This window comes from Erythrolamprus reginae, chromosome 1, assembly GCF_031021105.1.
Source record: "Erythrolamprus reginae isolate rEryReg1 chromosome 1, rEryReg1.hap1, whole genome shotgun sequence".
NCBI classification, from domain to species: Eukaryota; Metazoa; Chordata; class Lepidosauria; order Squamata; family Dipsadidae; genus Erythrolamprus; species Erythrolamprus reginae.
In genome coordinates this window covers 359,976,392-359,992,801 of record NC_091950.1, presented here as the reverse complement: position 1 = coordinate 359,992,801, position 16,410 = coordinate 359,976,392, and the positions used below count along the sequence as shown (strand labels likewise).

The 16,410-nt window shown below is 36.9% G+C and overlaps 1 protein-coding gene across 1 annotated transcript in view; it reads right to left on the bottom strand.

Annotated features, from left to right (window-relative positions):
* The window catches only part of AIDA (axin interactor, dorsalization associated), a 36,985-nt gene that overhangs the window by 16,139 nt on the left and 4,436 nt on the right, over positions 1–16,410 (bottom strand). Inside the window, exons 2-4 of the mRNA XM_070734366.1 lie at positions 10,013–10,082; positions 6,642–6,695; positions 6,119–6,173 (exon numbers count right to left, since the gene is read on the bottom strand). Of these exons, the coding sequence (XP_070590467.1) occupies positions 6,119–6,173; positions 6,642–6,695; positions 10,013–10,082 (179 nt within the window). The remainder of the gene's footprint in view (positions 1–6,118; positions 6,174–6,641; positions 6,696–10,012; positions 10,083–16,410) is intronic.

Sequence of the window (16,410 nt, the reverse complement as noted above, 5' to 3'; positions counted from 1 at the left end):
AGAACAAGCCATGTACTTTCTTGAAAAGAGTGGCATCGTCCACTCCGATCACACAAGTAAGCAACAAGTGGTCCAACTACAACCAGCTCAACAGCAACCAGGGGAAAAATTACCAACCCAGCAAGAAGAAGATTTGGGAGCCACCGCTCAAGTAATAGAGCAGGACCAAGGTCCTAGAAGAGTTCAACCTCAGCGAGAAACCAAAAACCCCATTAAATGACAACAAATAAAGACTTAAAAATCTTTTCCGTAAATGTCAATGGACTTAACGAACCAAGAAAAAGGAAGCAAATTTTTTCTAAAATTAGAAATCAAAATGTTCAGATTGCAATATTACAAGAAGTTCATATTAAAAAAGATAACCAAAAATTACTGTTGAATCCCAAAATTGGAAAAATGTATGCTGCATTAGCAGACAAAAAAAAAGGAGGTGTAGTGATGTATGTTAAGAATTCTATAAATTCCAAACAAATATATAAGGATAAAGAGGGTAGGATACTGATTGTACAAGTTGATATTGAACCTAGACCTCTAGTGGTTGTTTCTATCTATGCTCCCAATGAAGACCAAATGACATTTTATAAAAATTTACACCAAATAATAATAGACTTAGCTATCGACAATGTATTGATAATAGGTGACTTCAATGCTATTACGAATAGACAATTAGACCATTCAGGAGGGGGAGGTAACAAAAAAAGGGAAAAAGGTAAAAAAACAAGAAGGAATTTGCTACCTAGTACTTTCCAAAAAATGAAAGCGGAATTATTACTAAGTGATATTTGGAGGGAAAGACACCCCCACAAAAGGCAATTTACCTTCTACTCCAACCCTCACAAAATTTGGACGAGAATTGACATGATATGGGCGCCAAAAATGGTGGCAGAACAAATAAGAGAGGTCGAGATAGATGTTAATACATGGGCTGATCACAACCCAATAGTGGTCTATATGACGATGAATAATAAACAGAACAACTGGCGGATGAATAGATATATATTAAATGATAAGAAATATAAGGATTGGATTGAGAAGGAATTAAAAATATTTTTTGAAATTAATAAAACATCAGACACTACTCCACAGAATTTATGGGACACAGTTAAAGCGTATATAAGAGGCTTAACAATATCTTATACAGCAAAACATAATAAGGAAAAGAAATTAGAGTACTTACAATTAACAAATGAACTAAAACAATTAGAATCCTTATCGCAGCAACACATTAAGAACAGAGATTTAAAGACAGAAATAAATGTAATTAAACATAAAATTAGAGTTATAGAACAAAACCAACTAACTGAAAAGATCAAAAGAGCAAAGCAACAATATTTTGAACACGCAAATAAACCCGGCAGATGGTTAGCGTATAAACTTAGAAAACAGAGCCAATCAAAATTAATCCAAAAATTAGAAGACAAAGATGGCATAATAAAATATGATACAGAAGGTAAGGCAGACATTGTGTATAATTTCTATAAAGAGCTATATGCTAAAGATCATGTCACTGAAGATGAAGTTTTTAACTATTTAAAAGCTTCAAATTTACCACAAATAACAGAAGACCAACAGGCCACCATGGATGGACCAATAACAATGGAGGAACTCCTAACAACAATTAAAAAACAGAAAAGTAATAAGGCCACAGGCCCAGATGCCATACCTGCAGAATGGTACAAGATAGAGAATGAAACAATAAGAAACCATATGTTAGAAACCTTTAATTTATGTAGACTTGAGGGAAAAATCCCCAAATCTTGGTCAGAATCACTGACAACCTTAATACACAAACAGGGTACAGAACCAGAAAAAATTAAAAACTATAGGCCTATATCATTATTAAATGTAGACTATAAGATATTTATTGCTATCTATGCAGAGAGACTCAAAAGAGTTATAAATGGAATAATACACCAAGACCAAAATGGGTTTCTTCCAGGGAGACAAATTAAAAATAATCTTAGAACTGTAATAAATATACTAGAGTACTATGAACAACACCCAGACAAGACGGCATCTTTAATGTTTCTAGATGCTCAAAAGGCCTTCGACAACGTTAATTGGATATTCATAAAAATGCTATTAAATAAAATGAGATTTGGCTCAAAATTTGTTAACCTAATAGATACTATTTATTCAAAACAAACAACGAACATAATACTGAACAACAATCAATTACCAACACTTGATATAAACAAGGGAGTTCGTCAAGGTTGTCCTATATCACCATTGTTATTTATCATGACTCTTGAAACCTTATTAATTAAAATAAGAGCGGACCCTAAAATAAAAGGTTTAACTGTAGGAGACGAAACCTATAAACTCCAGGCCTTTGCAGATGATCTAATGTTCATAATTGAAGAACCGACAACAACAGTTTCTACCTTACTGCAAACCATTGAACAATACGGAAACGTAGCAGGTTTAAAGATAAATAAAAGTAAAACACATTTCTTGACCAAAAATATGAATAAAACACAAGAAACCAAATTAGAAAGTATTTCTGGAATAAAGACTGTAAAAAAAGTAAAATATTTAGGAATAAATTTAACAGCGAAAACAATAACATTAAAAAATGATAACTATATAAAATTATTAGTAGAAATTAAAAAAGACTTAGCAATGTGGAATAATTTGAAAATATCTTTTCTAGGAAGAATTGCAACAATTAAGATGAATATTTTACCCAAGGTTTTATTTCTTTTTCAGGTAATACCAATAAACCCAGGCGGAATTTTTTTAAAAACTTTAACAAACCTAGTTAAAAAATTCATATGGCAAGGGAAAAAAGCAAGGATAAAAATAAATTGCTTAGAAGATATTAAAGAAAGAGGAAGATTTGGCTTTCCAAATTGGAAACTATACTATCAGGCTGCTGCATTAACATGGCTTAGAGAGTGGATAATCCTAGATAATAAAAGAACACTTAACCTAGAAGGACATGATTTAATGCTTGGATGGCATGCATTTTTATGGTATGATAAAGACAAAAACCATTCATATTTTAAAAGGCATACATTAAGGAAATACTTATTAGAAGTATGGAAAGACATAAAGAAAAATCATTTTTTAAATATCCCAGAATGGCTAGCTCCTTTAGAAGCAATAACGCATCCAAAGTCTATAAAAGACAAGAAAATAACTCATAGATATAAAGAATTATTAAATGATCAGATGAAGCTTAAATCTAGAATTGAACTACAAGAAGAAGGGATAATAATAGACTGGTGGCACTACGCCCAGATCCGATCTAGATATCAGAAGGATAAAACTCTTTACATTTTTAATAAAAGTAAGAATCCTTTAACTACCTTAATTACCACTAATTCAACAAAAATGATAGGGAAAATATATAAACTACTCATCGCTCATAAAAATATAGAGCTGACTTTAAAAGACACTATGATAAGATGGTGTAGAAATATCGGCAAGGAAATAGACATAGATACATGGGAAAAAGTGTGGATCAATAATTGGAAAATGACTAAATCAGTTTCATTAAAAGAAAATCAAATTAAAATGTTTTATAGATGGCATCTCCCACCAAATAGGATAGCAAAAATGTTTCCCAAAACATCCCCAGTATGCTGGAAATGTAAGAAGGATATAGGAACTTATTACCATCAATGGTGGACATGTGGTAAAGCTAAAACATATTGGAAGATGATTGAAAAAATATTAAAAGAAATAATAAAGCAAGATATAGATAACACCCCGGAATTCTACTTACTAGGTGTTACAAATCAGACCTACAAGAAAGAAATTTTTTATTTAATTATACACATATTAACCGCGGCTAGAATAATATATGCGCAAAATTGGAAAGGGGAGGAAATCCCCAAGGAAGAAGAGGTTATAGCCAAAATATTAGATTGCGCTGAAATGGACATGATGACAAGAAGACTAAACGATCAAGAAGATACTAAATTTTATGAAACATGGAACAATGTTTATAAATGGATAGATAAGAAAAAATAAGACATATAGATTGATTTTTAGTTATTTCTTTTGTATTTGTTTTTACCTAGGTGATAACAATATTAATACTAGTTCAAAAGTACTTTTTGATGATTATGATATAGTAGTGTATGCACAAATATAATGCAATATACTAAGATCTTTGATGTATAATAATTGATATTAGCTTAAATCTTTGGATTGATGGTTTGACATTATTTCATCATACTAATTAGCGTTATATTAAAGGTATCTTTCTGGCAACTATGTTATACTAATCCTATTTAACATCTACATTGAATTCAAGATTTGTAAAACTAACTCAAACTTATTAACTTTTTTTTTTCTACAATAATTAACATATTTTTAATTATGTATTCTTTTTCTATATTTGAATGTATACTTTCATAAGAAGCGGGGGAAATACACCCCCACTTTATGTTTATTGTTTGTATGTATTTGTTTGTTTTTTATGAAAATTAATACAAAAAATTATAAAAAAAAAACATTTGCTTCATCAATTTTCGAGTACAGCTCATCTGTCTGGAACCCATACCACATCTCAGACATCAACACCCTTGAAAATGTCCAAAGATATTTCACCAGAAGAGCCCTCCACTCCTCCACTCGAAACAGAATATCCTACGAAAACAGACTAACAATCCTGGGCCTAGAAAGACTAGAACTACAGCACCTAAAACACGATTTGAGTATTGTCCACAAGATCAGATGCTGCAACGTCCTACCGGTCAATGACTACTTCAGCTTCAACCGCAACAACACAAGAGCATGCAACAGATTCAAACTTAATACGAACCGCTCCAAACTTGACTGCAAAAAATATAATTTCAACAATCGAGTTATCGAAGCGTGGAACTCATTACCGGACTCAATTGTGTCAACCCCTAACCCCCAACATTTCTCCCTTAGACTCTCCACGATTGACCTCACCAGGTTCCTAAGAGGCCAGTAAGGGGCGTACATAAGTGCACTGGTGTGCCTTTCGTCCCCTGTCTAATTGTCTTTCCTTTCTCTCACTTATCATATATATTATCTTTCTTTCATATATCCTCTCCTCTAAGTTCACTTTTACCCTTATATATATTACTACATGTCTATTTTTCTTCCTATGCATTTGTGTATTGGACAAATGAATAAAATAAATAAATAAATAAATAATAAACCCACACTGTATATCAGACATTAATACAATTGAGAGATATTTCACAAGAAGAGCCCTCCACTCCTCTGCTCACAACCTTATGCCACCAGACTTGAAATTTTGGGCTCAGACAACTTAGAACCACACTGCCTTAGGTCTGACCTAAGTGTAGTACTGTACATAAAATTATCTACTGCAATGTCCTGCCTGTCAATGACTACTTCAGCTTCAACCACAACAATATACGAGCACACAATAGATACCGGTAAACCGCACCAAACTCGATTGCAGGAAATATGACTTCAGCATGGTCAATATCTGGTATACACTACCTGACTCTGTGGTTTCTTCACCAAACCCCCAAAACTTTAACCTTAAACTATCTACTGTTGACCTCACCGCATTCCTAAGAGGTCTGTAAAGGATGTGCCTACTGTCCTTGTCCTAATGTCCCCTTTTATTCATATCCATTTCATGTATTAATAAATATCTGTTATCTAATACATGCTTGACTAAATAAATACATAAATAAAATTATATCTGCCAATAAAGTTTAGCCAATGATTCCCTAAGCAATTTGTGGCAATCCTTTTGCCAATTAAGCCATTCTGATAGCAACGCCCCAACATCTTTTACTAAAAAACTCAATAATCACCACAGAAACTCAATAATCACCACAGAAACTCAATAATCACCACAGAAACTATATTCCAAACACTCCTTCCTAGACTACTGAGTAGTAACATGAACCTTTAAGACTTTACTTATTTATTCCAAACACTCCTTCCTAGACTACTGAGTAGTAACATGAACCTTTAAGACTTTACTTATTTAAAAAAGGTGCTATATAAATTGAGTTTCCTGAAGAATAATGTACCATAATCATTTGCAAGGAAAAGGCACTCTGTTGCATAAAAGTTATACAGTTTGGTGAAATCCATTTTTCTGGCGGGGGCATTTCTTTAGTACTTTTTTAATTAAAAAAAGGAAAATGCTTACTTGGTTCTAGTTTCTTCAGATCCTCCAGCTTAAATTCTTCCTGGGACTGGGTAGACTACAAAAAAAAAAAAAAAGAACCCACCAGCATTTAACAAGGATAAAAATGTGCAACCATAATTAATTAAAAATTCCATAATCTTATTGAGTATAAAACATCGCACTCACACATAGCACCTATTAATCTAATCAAGGTGACATCATGACCCTCAGCATGAACTCAGTTTTGCCGAGGGATAGGGAGAAGATAACTACAGTATTATAACTTCCAAGTTGCTTGAATGGAAAGATTAGAGAAACCAGTATAAACTAGCATTTTATATTGTTCCAAAGTCATTTTTAATCATTCATTTTTAAGATTCATATTATAAGTCGTTGCTTAATTTTTCTATTCTCTTGGACCAAGATGCTGTAATAAATCACACATAACAGAAAGCTGCCCCTAAGTCAGGTTTTTACCGAAAGTGTTCTTTAAGTTTTTAATATTTAAAGAAAACAGAAATCAAAGATGAAACCAGAATTATACCTGCAAAGCTGCACTTCTGACCTCCAAGCATGTTGCAATCTTAGCTAAAGTTTTCTGCAACACAGGAAAGACATATTAATTTGATGCTACCAGTTGTATTAATATTTTTATATGAAAAATAAACCAAAATGACTGTTAAGGATATATCCCAGAGGGAACAGCAACACAATAGGTAGAACAGAAAAAGGAAAACCTTGATATGGCTTCTAGGGCAGCAAACACACAATCAAAACTGTGTTCCCAGTCTCATGCACAAATATGTTCATTTTTTAATGTAGAACAGAATGCCATACAGTTAGCAGACTCCATAATGAAGATATACATGTTCATATATTACTGTGAATCTATATATATGAAAGTAGAAACTTTTATATATGTACAATAAGGACAAAGATACTATTTTCCTCTATCATATTCTCACCCACTTATCCTTTACAATAAAGCAAAGGTAATTGAGCTTTCAGCCTCCTTTCCTTTTCCAGTTTAGCAAGTATGCTGAAAAGATTGTATTTTTGCCTTAAAAAAAATATTGCTCCTTGAATTTGGCAACTATTCTTTGTTATGAACCAGAAACTTTTGGGATATATATTAAAAGGCACTTGAGAGTTGAAGAATGAAAGTATTCTGTACAGATTTTCTTGAAAGTTTTGTAGATAATTTTTTAAAATAAAAGCCTCTTCTGAATTGTGGCAAGATACCAAAAAGTATTATTCACAACTGTTTCTCAGGAACCGCACCCAACACAAATATTAAAAAAAATTAAAACACTACAGCTAGCCTTAGCTTCAGTAATGTTTTTCTAATGATCCTATCCCCAACCAGGCACTTACTTCACTGTTCACTAATGAAAATACCTTATTAAACACATTAAATTAATAAAGTGAATATACCCACTTTATATTTTTCTAAAAAAAAATAATCTTTAAAATTCCTTGATCACGAGATTTGTTAGTTACCACCAAACAAGCAAACACTTCAGATTTCATGCAGAATTTTATACCTTCAATGAAATTCTATCTTTTTAGAAACTTAAATCCATTTTAAGAACCTTATAAAATAAAAATACTTCCTCTATAACTGAATTTTTAGAAATTCACATGGCCAAAAAAAGGAAGAAAAAAAACCCCTAAGGGTTTAAGATGCCCAAAACATAATATGTCAAAATTTAGCATGGGAAAAGAAGGAAAGAGGAAGGAAGGAAGGAAGGAAGGAAGGAAAAGAAAGAAAGAAAGAAAGAAAGAAAGGAGTACTTAATTCATCCAAATGTCTGAAGTTTTGCTACTATAAAGAATAAAGAGAATTTCCTGGTCAGCCCAAGATATATATCAGAGATTACATCTCAACATTAACACATAAATGCATTCAACTACAGTAATACCTCGTCTTACGAACCTAATTGGTTCCCAGGGGAGGTTCGTAAGACGAAAAATTTGTAAGACGAAACATTGTTTCCCATAGGAAACAATGTAAAGTCAATTAATCCGTGCAATGAAAAAAAACAACGCAAAAAAACGCTGCCGTCTGGCTGTCACCTTTTGAAACAGCCGGGGGCTTCTCAGCGTCCTCCTGAACCCGAAGGCCGAACCCGAACTTCCGGGTTCGGCGTTTGGGAGGCTGCCGAGAAGCCCCCCGGCTGTTTCAAAAGGTGACAGCCGGGCGGCGGGGCTTCTCAGCAGCCTCCCGAACCCGGAAGTTCGGCAAAAGTTCGGGTTCGGGAGGCCGCCGAGAAGCCCCGCCACCCGGCTGTCGTCTTTTAAAACAGCCGGGGGCCTTCTCGGAGGCCTCCCGAACGCCGAACCCGGAAGTTCGGGTTTGGCGTTCGGGTTCAGGAGGACGCTGAGAAGCCCACTGGCTGTTTCAAAAGGTGACAGCCGGGCAGTGGGGCTTCTCGGCGGCTTCCCGAACCCGAACTTTTGCCGAACTTCCAGGTTCGGGGTTCGGGAGGCTGCCGAGAAGCCCCGCCGCCCGGCTGTCGTCTTTTAAAACAGCCGGGGCCCTTCTCGGAGGCCTCCCGAACGCCGAACCCGGAAGTTCGGGTTTGGCGTTCGGGTTCAGGAGGAGGCTGAGAAGCCCACTGGCTGTTTCAAAAGGTGACAGCCGGGCAGTGGGGCTTCTCGGCGGCGGCGGGTTCGTAAGAAGAAAAAAGTTCGTAAGAAGAGGCAAAAAATTTCTGAACCCCGGGTTCGTATCTTGGGTTGTTCGTAAGACGAGGGGTTCGTATCATGAGGTACCACTGTATTCTGTAAAACAATTCCCATCTTCCATAAAAATGAACAAATCCATGTCTTTGTAGGATTTACTTTGACAAGGTAGGGAAATACTCTTCCCATATCAAATCACATATTTTTTACACAAAGGATTTGTTACTTAATGGCAGAGATACAACAAAGCCTGAGAATAAGTAAAAGGCCCCTTCCATCCATGTTATCAGGAAGAGGAAGAGGAAAGAGGAGGGAAGGGGAAAGTCCACCTTCCAGCTGCAGCTTCCCATTCAAAAGTGTCCTCAAAGTCTCCAAATTCACAAGTTTAGATTTGGGTGGGGCCAGAGCTCATAGGTTGAAAACTAGGCCTAACAATATGAATAAAATCCCACCAGTAATATTTCATATTAATCAGAGCCATTTTATTAATGACAAAGCTCAACCACAATTGAAGAGGCAGCACTTAAGCTGTTTCTTTATTCCCCAACAGCCTGATGTAAGAGGAATAGCGTAGCAAGAAGTAGCAGTCTGTGCATAAAAGAAAGATGCTTCTGAGAAAAAAGCTGGGTTGTTGAATTCCTAATGGAAGAAACCTCTGGGGAAGAATTAATGTATTTCTGGTAACCTGTCCCCTGAAATATTTGGCTTTCAGCTTTCAGAACAAGAAACCTGATTGGTCTTCTTAAAAAAAAAATGCAATAATCCACCAAAAGTAATACATACTTTGTAAAGTTGATATAAAACAGGTATTTCAGAACACACTTGTCTGCATTATAATTTCTTTTTTCACATATTCACATTTCATTTAACTATACTAATGTATTACTTAATGTAGTGGAGGCATGTATAACTAGTATATAGGAAAAAGTAACCCAATGTTTAATAAGATAAAAATGTATACTCTATTATGATAACCCTCTTAGATAATTTATATTAGATATGAATGCAATAAAATAGGTATTTTTCCTTTGCAAACTATTTTATATATTTAAAAAACCGAAGTATTAAGTTCACTCTCTGAATTTGGTGTATACAAATAAGTGCTACACAAGCCCAGCCCTTGTAAACCACAGCCGACACAAGCAAATTATATAAATGACTGCAAGAAACAAATGAAACATTCCTTCTAAAAATAGATTCACCATGAAATCAGTATACACCATCATGTACCTTTTGATCTTCTGTGAATTCTGAATTGTTGGGTTGAGACACTGCCTCTTTCTGTAAATGTCTTGCTAAGCTGGTGAGAGATAAAGAAAACAAATAATTTAAGGGCTTTAAGGAGTCTCTAATTATAAAAGTACTCACTAGGAGTTATAAATTGAATAGTACATTAAACAAATTATAGGCAGAATGTATCTTCTAATCCCAAGAAGTCTATAAAATAAAGTATATAACCCAACTTTTCTATTTTCTACAAAACTTTTAATATTTAACGATCTAATAGTCCAGGGATGTCAAACTGCCAGTCCGCGGGCCAGATGCGTCACATGTTGACCAGCTCATGTTAGTGAAGAAGAGAAAAGTCCCAATACATCATGTGATGTTGCCATGACGACATGACACCTCTATTAATAGTCCTTTTTTATGCATGGAGAATGGGACAACTTCATTTATATTGACAATGAGGAACATTCTGCCCTGGCATCGTTGGCCCCCTTGCCCTTACCCCAAGGTAAAAGTAAATAAAGAAACTATTGCAGCCTATGACAATCCAATCAGACAGCAGCACATCTTCTATAAATTTAAATCCATCCCATATATTTAAAAAGGAAAATTTTCTGCATTACAATACAAATCATCGATCTGTATTTTAATGATCAAATCAAATTATGGATGATCAAATCAACCATAAAGCTTATTTTATCTACAAACTGCTTCCCCCAAATGTATGCAATTCTGATTTGTATGAATTATATATGTGACATTGCTGCAAAAGTGAATAAATAATACTGTACAACACATTTGTTACTTGATTACAGTATTCTTTCATGTAACAGCCAATGCTGATCCTGGATGCTGATCCCACATTGCTTTATACAGCGATGTACGAAATACATCCGGGCAAGGAAATAAACATCTGTAAATTTGCATTATCCAAAAATTTCTCTCTCTTCCAAACTGGGAGTGATACAATTTTATTGAGATATCTGAAAAACTACTGGGTGACAGGAATATGAAACAAATAGTGACATGACTAGATGTGATCTTTCAAACCTAATTTTTAACATGTATAGACCGGGTTGTTTGAAATTCCTTCCGTGACCAGGTTCTTAAGTAGAAAAGTTTGTAAGAACTTTTCCCATAGGAATCAATGTAAAAGCAAATAGTGCGTGCGATTGGGGAAACCACAGGGAGGATGGAGTCCCTATTTCCTCCCAGGAGATTCCTAGAGAGGCCCCATGGAGGCTTCTCCCTGCCTTTTCCAGTTGCGGTTTCGGAGGCTCGGGTTTGTAAGTGGAAAATGGTTCTTGAGAAGAAGCAAAAAAATCCTGAACACCCGGTTCTTATCTAGAAAAATTCGTAAGTAGAGGCATTCTTAGCTATTTCCTGCATAAAAACTGATAGATCAATTGAAATTATTTTTTCCTTAGAAACCCATGTAAGAGCAGTATACTGTACATTATATACAGTGATACCTCGTCTTACAAACTTAATTGGTTCCGGGACGAGCTTCGTAAGGTGAAAAGTTCTTGGGACGAAACAATGTTTCCCATAGGAATCAAGGGAAAAGCGATTAATGCGTGCAAGCCCAAAACTCACCCCTTTTGCCAGCTGCTGCGATTTTGCTGAGGCTCCCCTCACTGGGAAACCCTACCTCCGGACTTCTGTTGCCAATGAAGCGCCCGTTTTTGCGCTGCTGGGATTCCCCTGCAGCATCGCAAAAACAGGGAAGTCCAGAGGTGGGGTTTCCCATGGAGGGGAGCCTCAGGGGAATCCCACCAGCGCAAAAATGGGCACTTCGCTGGCAACGGAAGGTCCGGAGGTGGGGTTTCCCAACTAGGGGAACCTTCACCTGGCAACAGAAGTCCGGAGGCGGGGCATCCCAGCAGCGGCGGTGGGTTCGTAAGGTGAAAATAGTTCGGAAGAAGAGGCAAAAAAATCTTAAACCCCAGGTTCCTATCTCGAAAAGTTCGTATGACGAGGGGTTCGTAAGACCACTGTACAGTGTTCCCTCGATTTTCGCGGGGGATGCATTCCAAGACCACCCGCGAAAGTCAAATTTCCGCGAAGTAGAGATGCGGAAGTAAATACACTAGTTTTGGCTATGAACAGTGTCACAAGCCTTCCCTTAACACTTTAAACCCCTAAATTACAATTTCCCATTCCCTTAGCAACCATTTAGATTATTACTCACCATGTTTATTTATTAAAGTTTATTTTTAAAAATATTTATTAAAGGCGGACAAAAGTTTGGCGATGACATATGACATCATCTGGCAGGAAAAACCATGGTATAGGGGAAAAACTGCAAAGTATTTTTTAATTAATATTTTTGAAAAACCGTGGTATAGGCTTTTCATGGAGTTCAAACCTGTGAAAATCGAGGGAACACTGTATATTTGTTTATGCTTCTCTCTTAATGCAAACAGTGAAGCAATACACCCCAATGATTTCAACAGAACTTGATTTTAAATAAAAATTTGACATAAACATCCTAAGGTCGTGATGGCAAACCTATGGCACGCATGCCACAAGTGACACACGGAGCCCTCTCTGCAGGCATGCGAGGCATTGACCAGCAAAGCTCCACTGTGGCAAGTGCCTCCCACTGGCCAGCTAATTTTCTGGGTCAGACAAGCTCATGCTTTCTCTTCACTTTCTGCGGTCCGCACCTTCCCAGATCTCCGGAGATTCCACCCCAGCACTGTTTAAGCACGGAAGTCTTTTCTCTGTTCCCAGCTCTGTTTGGGGATGGGAAGCCACCCCCACCCCCAGCTCTGTTTTGGAAAAGAGGTTTTTCCCCTCTCCCACTGCTATTTTGGGATGTGGGGCCAAAACAGGGGAGGCGTGCACGCATGTGCAGGGGATGAGCATTGCATGATGGGTGTGGGCACTCAAGCAAGTACAACAGTTTGCTTGCACACATTTTCGGCACCCGAGACAAAAAAGATTTGCCATCATTGTCCTAAGATAATCTAGAACTTTGTGCTTTTTTCCAAGAACTATACAAGGAAGGATTCAATCTATTCTGTGGGTTTTTAGCACACTTTCCCCTTTTCACCACTTTGTTTCCTTATTGCCATCTGTTTGACGCATCACTGAAGGAATCTCTATTTGCTGGCCTCCTGGAATAAGCTTCATGTCTCCAAGTTTTAAAGACTGGGGAAAAAACAAAGATTGATATCCATTAGCTCAATGTTTCCCAACCTTGGCAATTTAAAGATATCTGGACTTCAACTCCCAGAATTCCCCAGCCAGCATTTGCTGGCTGGGGAATTCTGGGAGTTGAAGTCCAGATATCTTCAAGTTGCCACGGTTGAGAAACACTGCATTAGCTAATCACAAAGAACTACTTTGCTGCAGTGGTTAAGATACCAGAGTAGAAACCAGATGATCATGAGGCACAAAATCAGCTGCATGACTTTGGGCTCATCACTCTCTCATCACTAGGAAGTAGGCAAAAGAAAGCTATCGCTGAAAAATCTTTCCCCAAAAACTACAACAACTAATCCAGATAGTCAACAGGAGTCAAGATTGATCTGACCTTATACACACACACATACACACCAGACAAATATTCACTTGTTTGTATGTTCAATGACTTTGATACCTTAACAGTAATGAGATGTCCAACAGTTACATCCCAAAGGTAATGATTTTCTACAAACAGGAAAACAGGACTGTCGAAACAGAACAGCAATAACAATAATCTTCTATAAAAGACAGCCATGAACCATTATTGAAATTTATCAACTTAATATTAATATATTATATATATTATATATAATATAATATATTAATATTATATATATTAATACATGCAGAACAATAATAAAGCATACAATATTTTGGCCAAACAACATTATTGCCTTACGTAAATAAAGACTTCTCTAATGACTGAAATTTGAAAAACTACTGATACAGTATTCAATGTTGACCACGGAGAATTCCTAAATTTTATCATAATATTCTTTCTAAACTTTATATTCAGCAAAAAGAGTAACTTAACTGGTAGGATTAATACTAAAGAAATAGGTCAAACAGACCATAACAATGATGACATACGTTACAATTATAACAAATAATTGTCTGCTGCCTACTGACTTCACTCTAGGTGGCTTACAATAAATGACAAATTAGAATTTGCTTTCAATGTACCAACAAGCTCAGAATATTAAAAGAGGGAAACTACTTGAGGAAATGATCTCTATTTAACACATATTAGTAAACAGTACTAAAAATAGAGATAACAATCTCATTCTTTGCTTTCAGATAAAATTAGAAACAAAAACACATGTCCCCCCCAAAATAGATTTTTAATAAGAAATACCTTTATCCTCAATGATAACATAGAAAATGCAAAAGGAATATAAAATCTTAAGTTTGAAGAAGTTGGCAAAGTATAGAAAAGGCAAACATAAGACTTATTTATACGAGGGGTTTTCATTCGCAGCTGGACTAAAGACTTGAAACCAATGAGGATGGATCCAGTGGCTTCTATTTTTCAATGGAAGTGTCCATCTCAATTTCTCTCTTAACATCAAGAACAGGCACTCTATTGTTTTTAGATGCAAGTGTTATGCCCACTATTAATTTTCAATGGGATCCATTTCTGAGTAGTTACAAAAAATATGCTATAAAGATATAAAATGCAATAATATGTAATGTAAAAGTGTCTTTAAAAGTTTTTAAAAAATAATCAGTAAGCCATGGCAGCAAGATACAGGCATCTTTTAGTTCTTAATAGCTGCATAATACATGGAAAAATAATAAATCCAAAAGAGTTCTTAACTGTTTGAATTTAGACATTTTCTCCATAAACTGTCATGAAAAAAACATTTAGGTATAGAAAACAAAGATTATTTTCACAAACTATTTTCAACTTTCTTAAACAGAAATCTCTCTCTAGCCTAATAAGAAAGGGTTTGAGTTGTATGTAGATTGACAATATTCAAATGTTGTAATATTTATAGAAAGTTGCAGTCATAATTTTAAGGGGAAAGTTAATACAAATACCTTAAATATACTGTATATATATATATATCAATCATAAGTCAATTATACAGAAAATTGGAAACAATTCAGAAAATGTGCTTAATGTCAGCCCTGGTGTTTCTGGCAGCTAGGGGCTACCATTCCGGCGGGGGAAGAAGAGCCGTGCAGCGGCACCATGCCAACCAAGCACCATACCACACGGACCAACGAAACTGCGGAAGGACACCAGACGGATGGGCAGGAGTTGCAGCCTCCTGTCAGCCAAGAAGCTGACAAAACTGTATTTTCACATGGTGATCGTCAGTTCATGCTAGAGTTATTCATGACGAAGATAAAACAATTGCAAACCAGGACTGTGTCCTTTGCTTTCTTTCTGTGAATTACCGCAACCTTACACTTAAAAAGTATGAGCATAATGCCGGTCTACAACACTTTATAACAAGGGTGTCTTGGAGTTGTCTACTTCTGCACCTGCCACATAAGCATGGAAAATGATACACGTACTTTAAAGCAGGGGTCGACAAAGTTGTTCAGAATCTAGGAGCCAGCCAAAAAATTTAGGAGCCAGAATTTTTTTAAAGCAAACTTGGTTTTTTGCCGAGTCTCCACCTGACATCGCTTTCACCCCCTCCCCCCCGGCGCAGGCCTGGCTCCGCCGAGCCGGCTCTGCTGTACTCCCGTCGGGATCCGAGGGGAGACCGTTAGTCAGAAACCGAAACAGAGAAGAAGGAAAGGGAGACCGGGCCGGGGACGCGGGTGAGGGGGGGAGGGGGGAGGAGGGGTTACTGGTCGGAAGTCACCGCGCACGCGGCCGGAGGAGGAATGAACAAAACCTCACGCCGGGAGGGGAGGGGCTTCCGCTTCTCTCCGAAGGCGGGTGAGCGGCCAAGATCGGAGCGTCTGTGTGCGGTGGGGGGGAGTGAAGGGGTTCGAGTAGGAGGCGGAATGGAGGCAAGGGGGGGAGGGAGAGACGCACGCAAGCGCAGGGGACGCTGGGAAAGCAGCTCGCTCCGAGGTTGATGGGCGGAGCTACGGAAGCCAAGATGTACCATTTCTGGGCGTAAACACAAGGCGGGAAAAATATACTGTATACATACAGTACAGCAGGCAACATTTTCTAGGCGCCAGACAACATTTTCTAGGCGCCACTGGCGACCAGGCGCCTGGGTTTGTCGATCCTTGCTTTAAAGAACAGGAAGATCCTACTGTTCTGATCTAGGCTTCCCGATAAATCATAAAACACAAATGTAGTCCTCAAAACCTCTTTTTATTTCAACAGCTGTGAATAGGTCCATAATAATACATCTTTTTTTAAAGTGGGAAATTGATGCTGAAAGATGGCAATTTGTACAAGGCCATACAATGAATCAAATTGCAAAACTACAACTTGGACCTAGCTTAAACTCCAA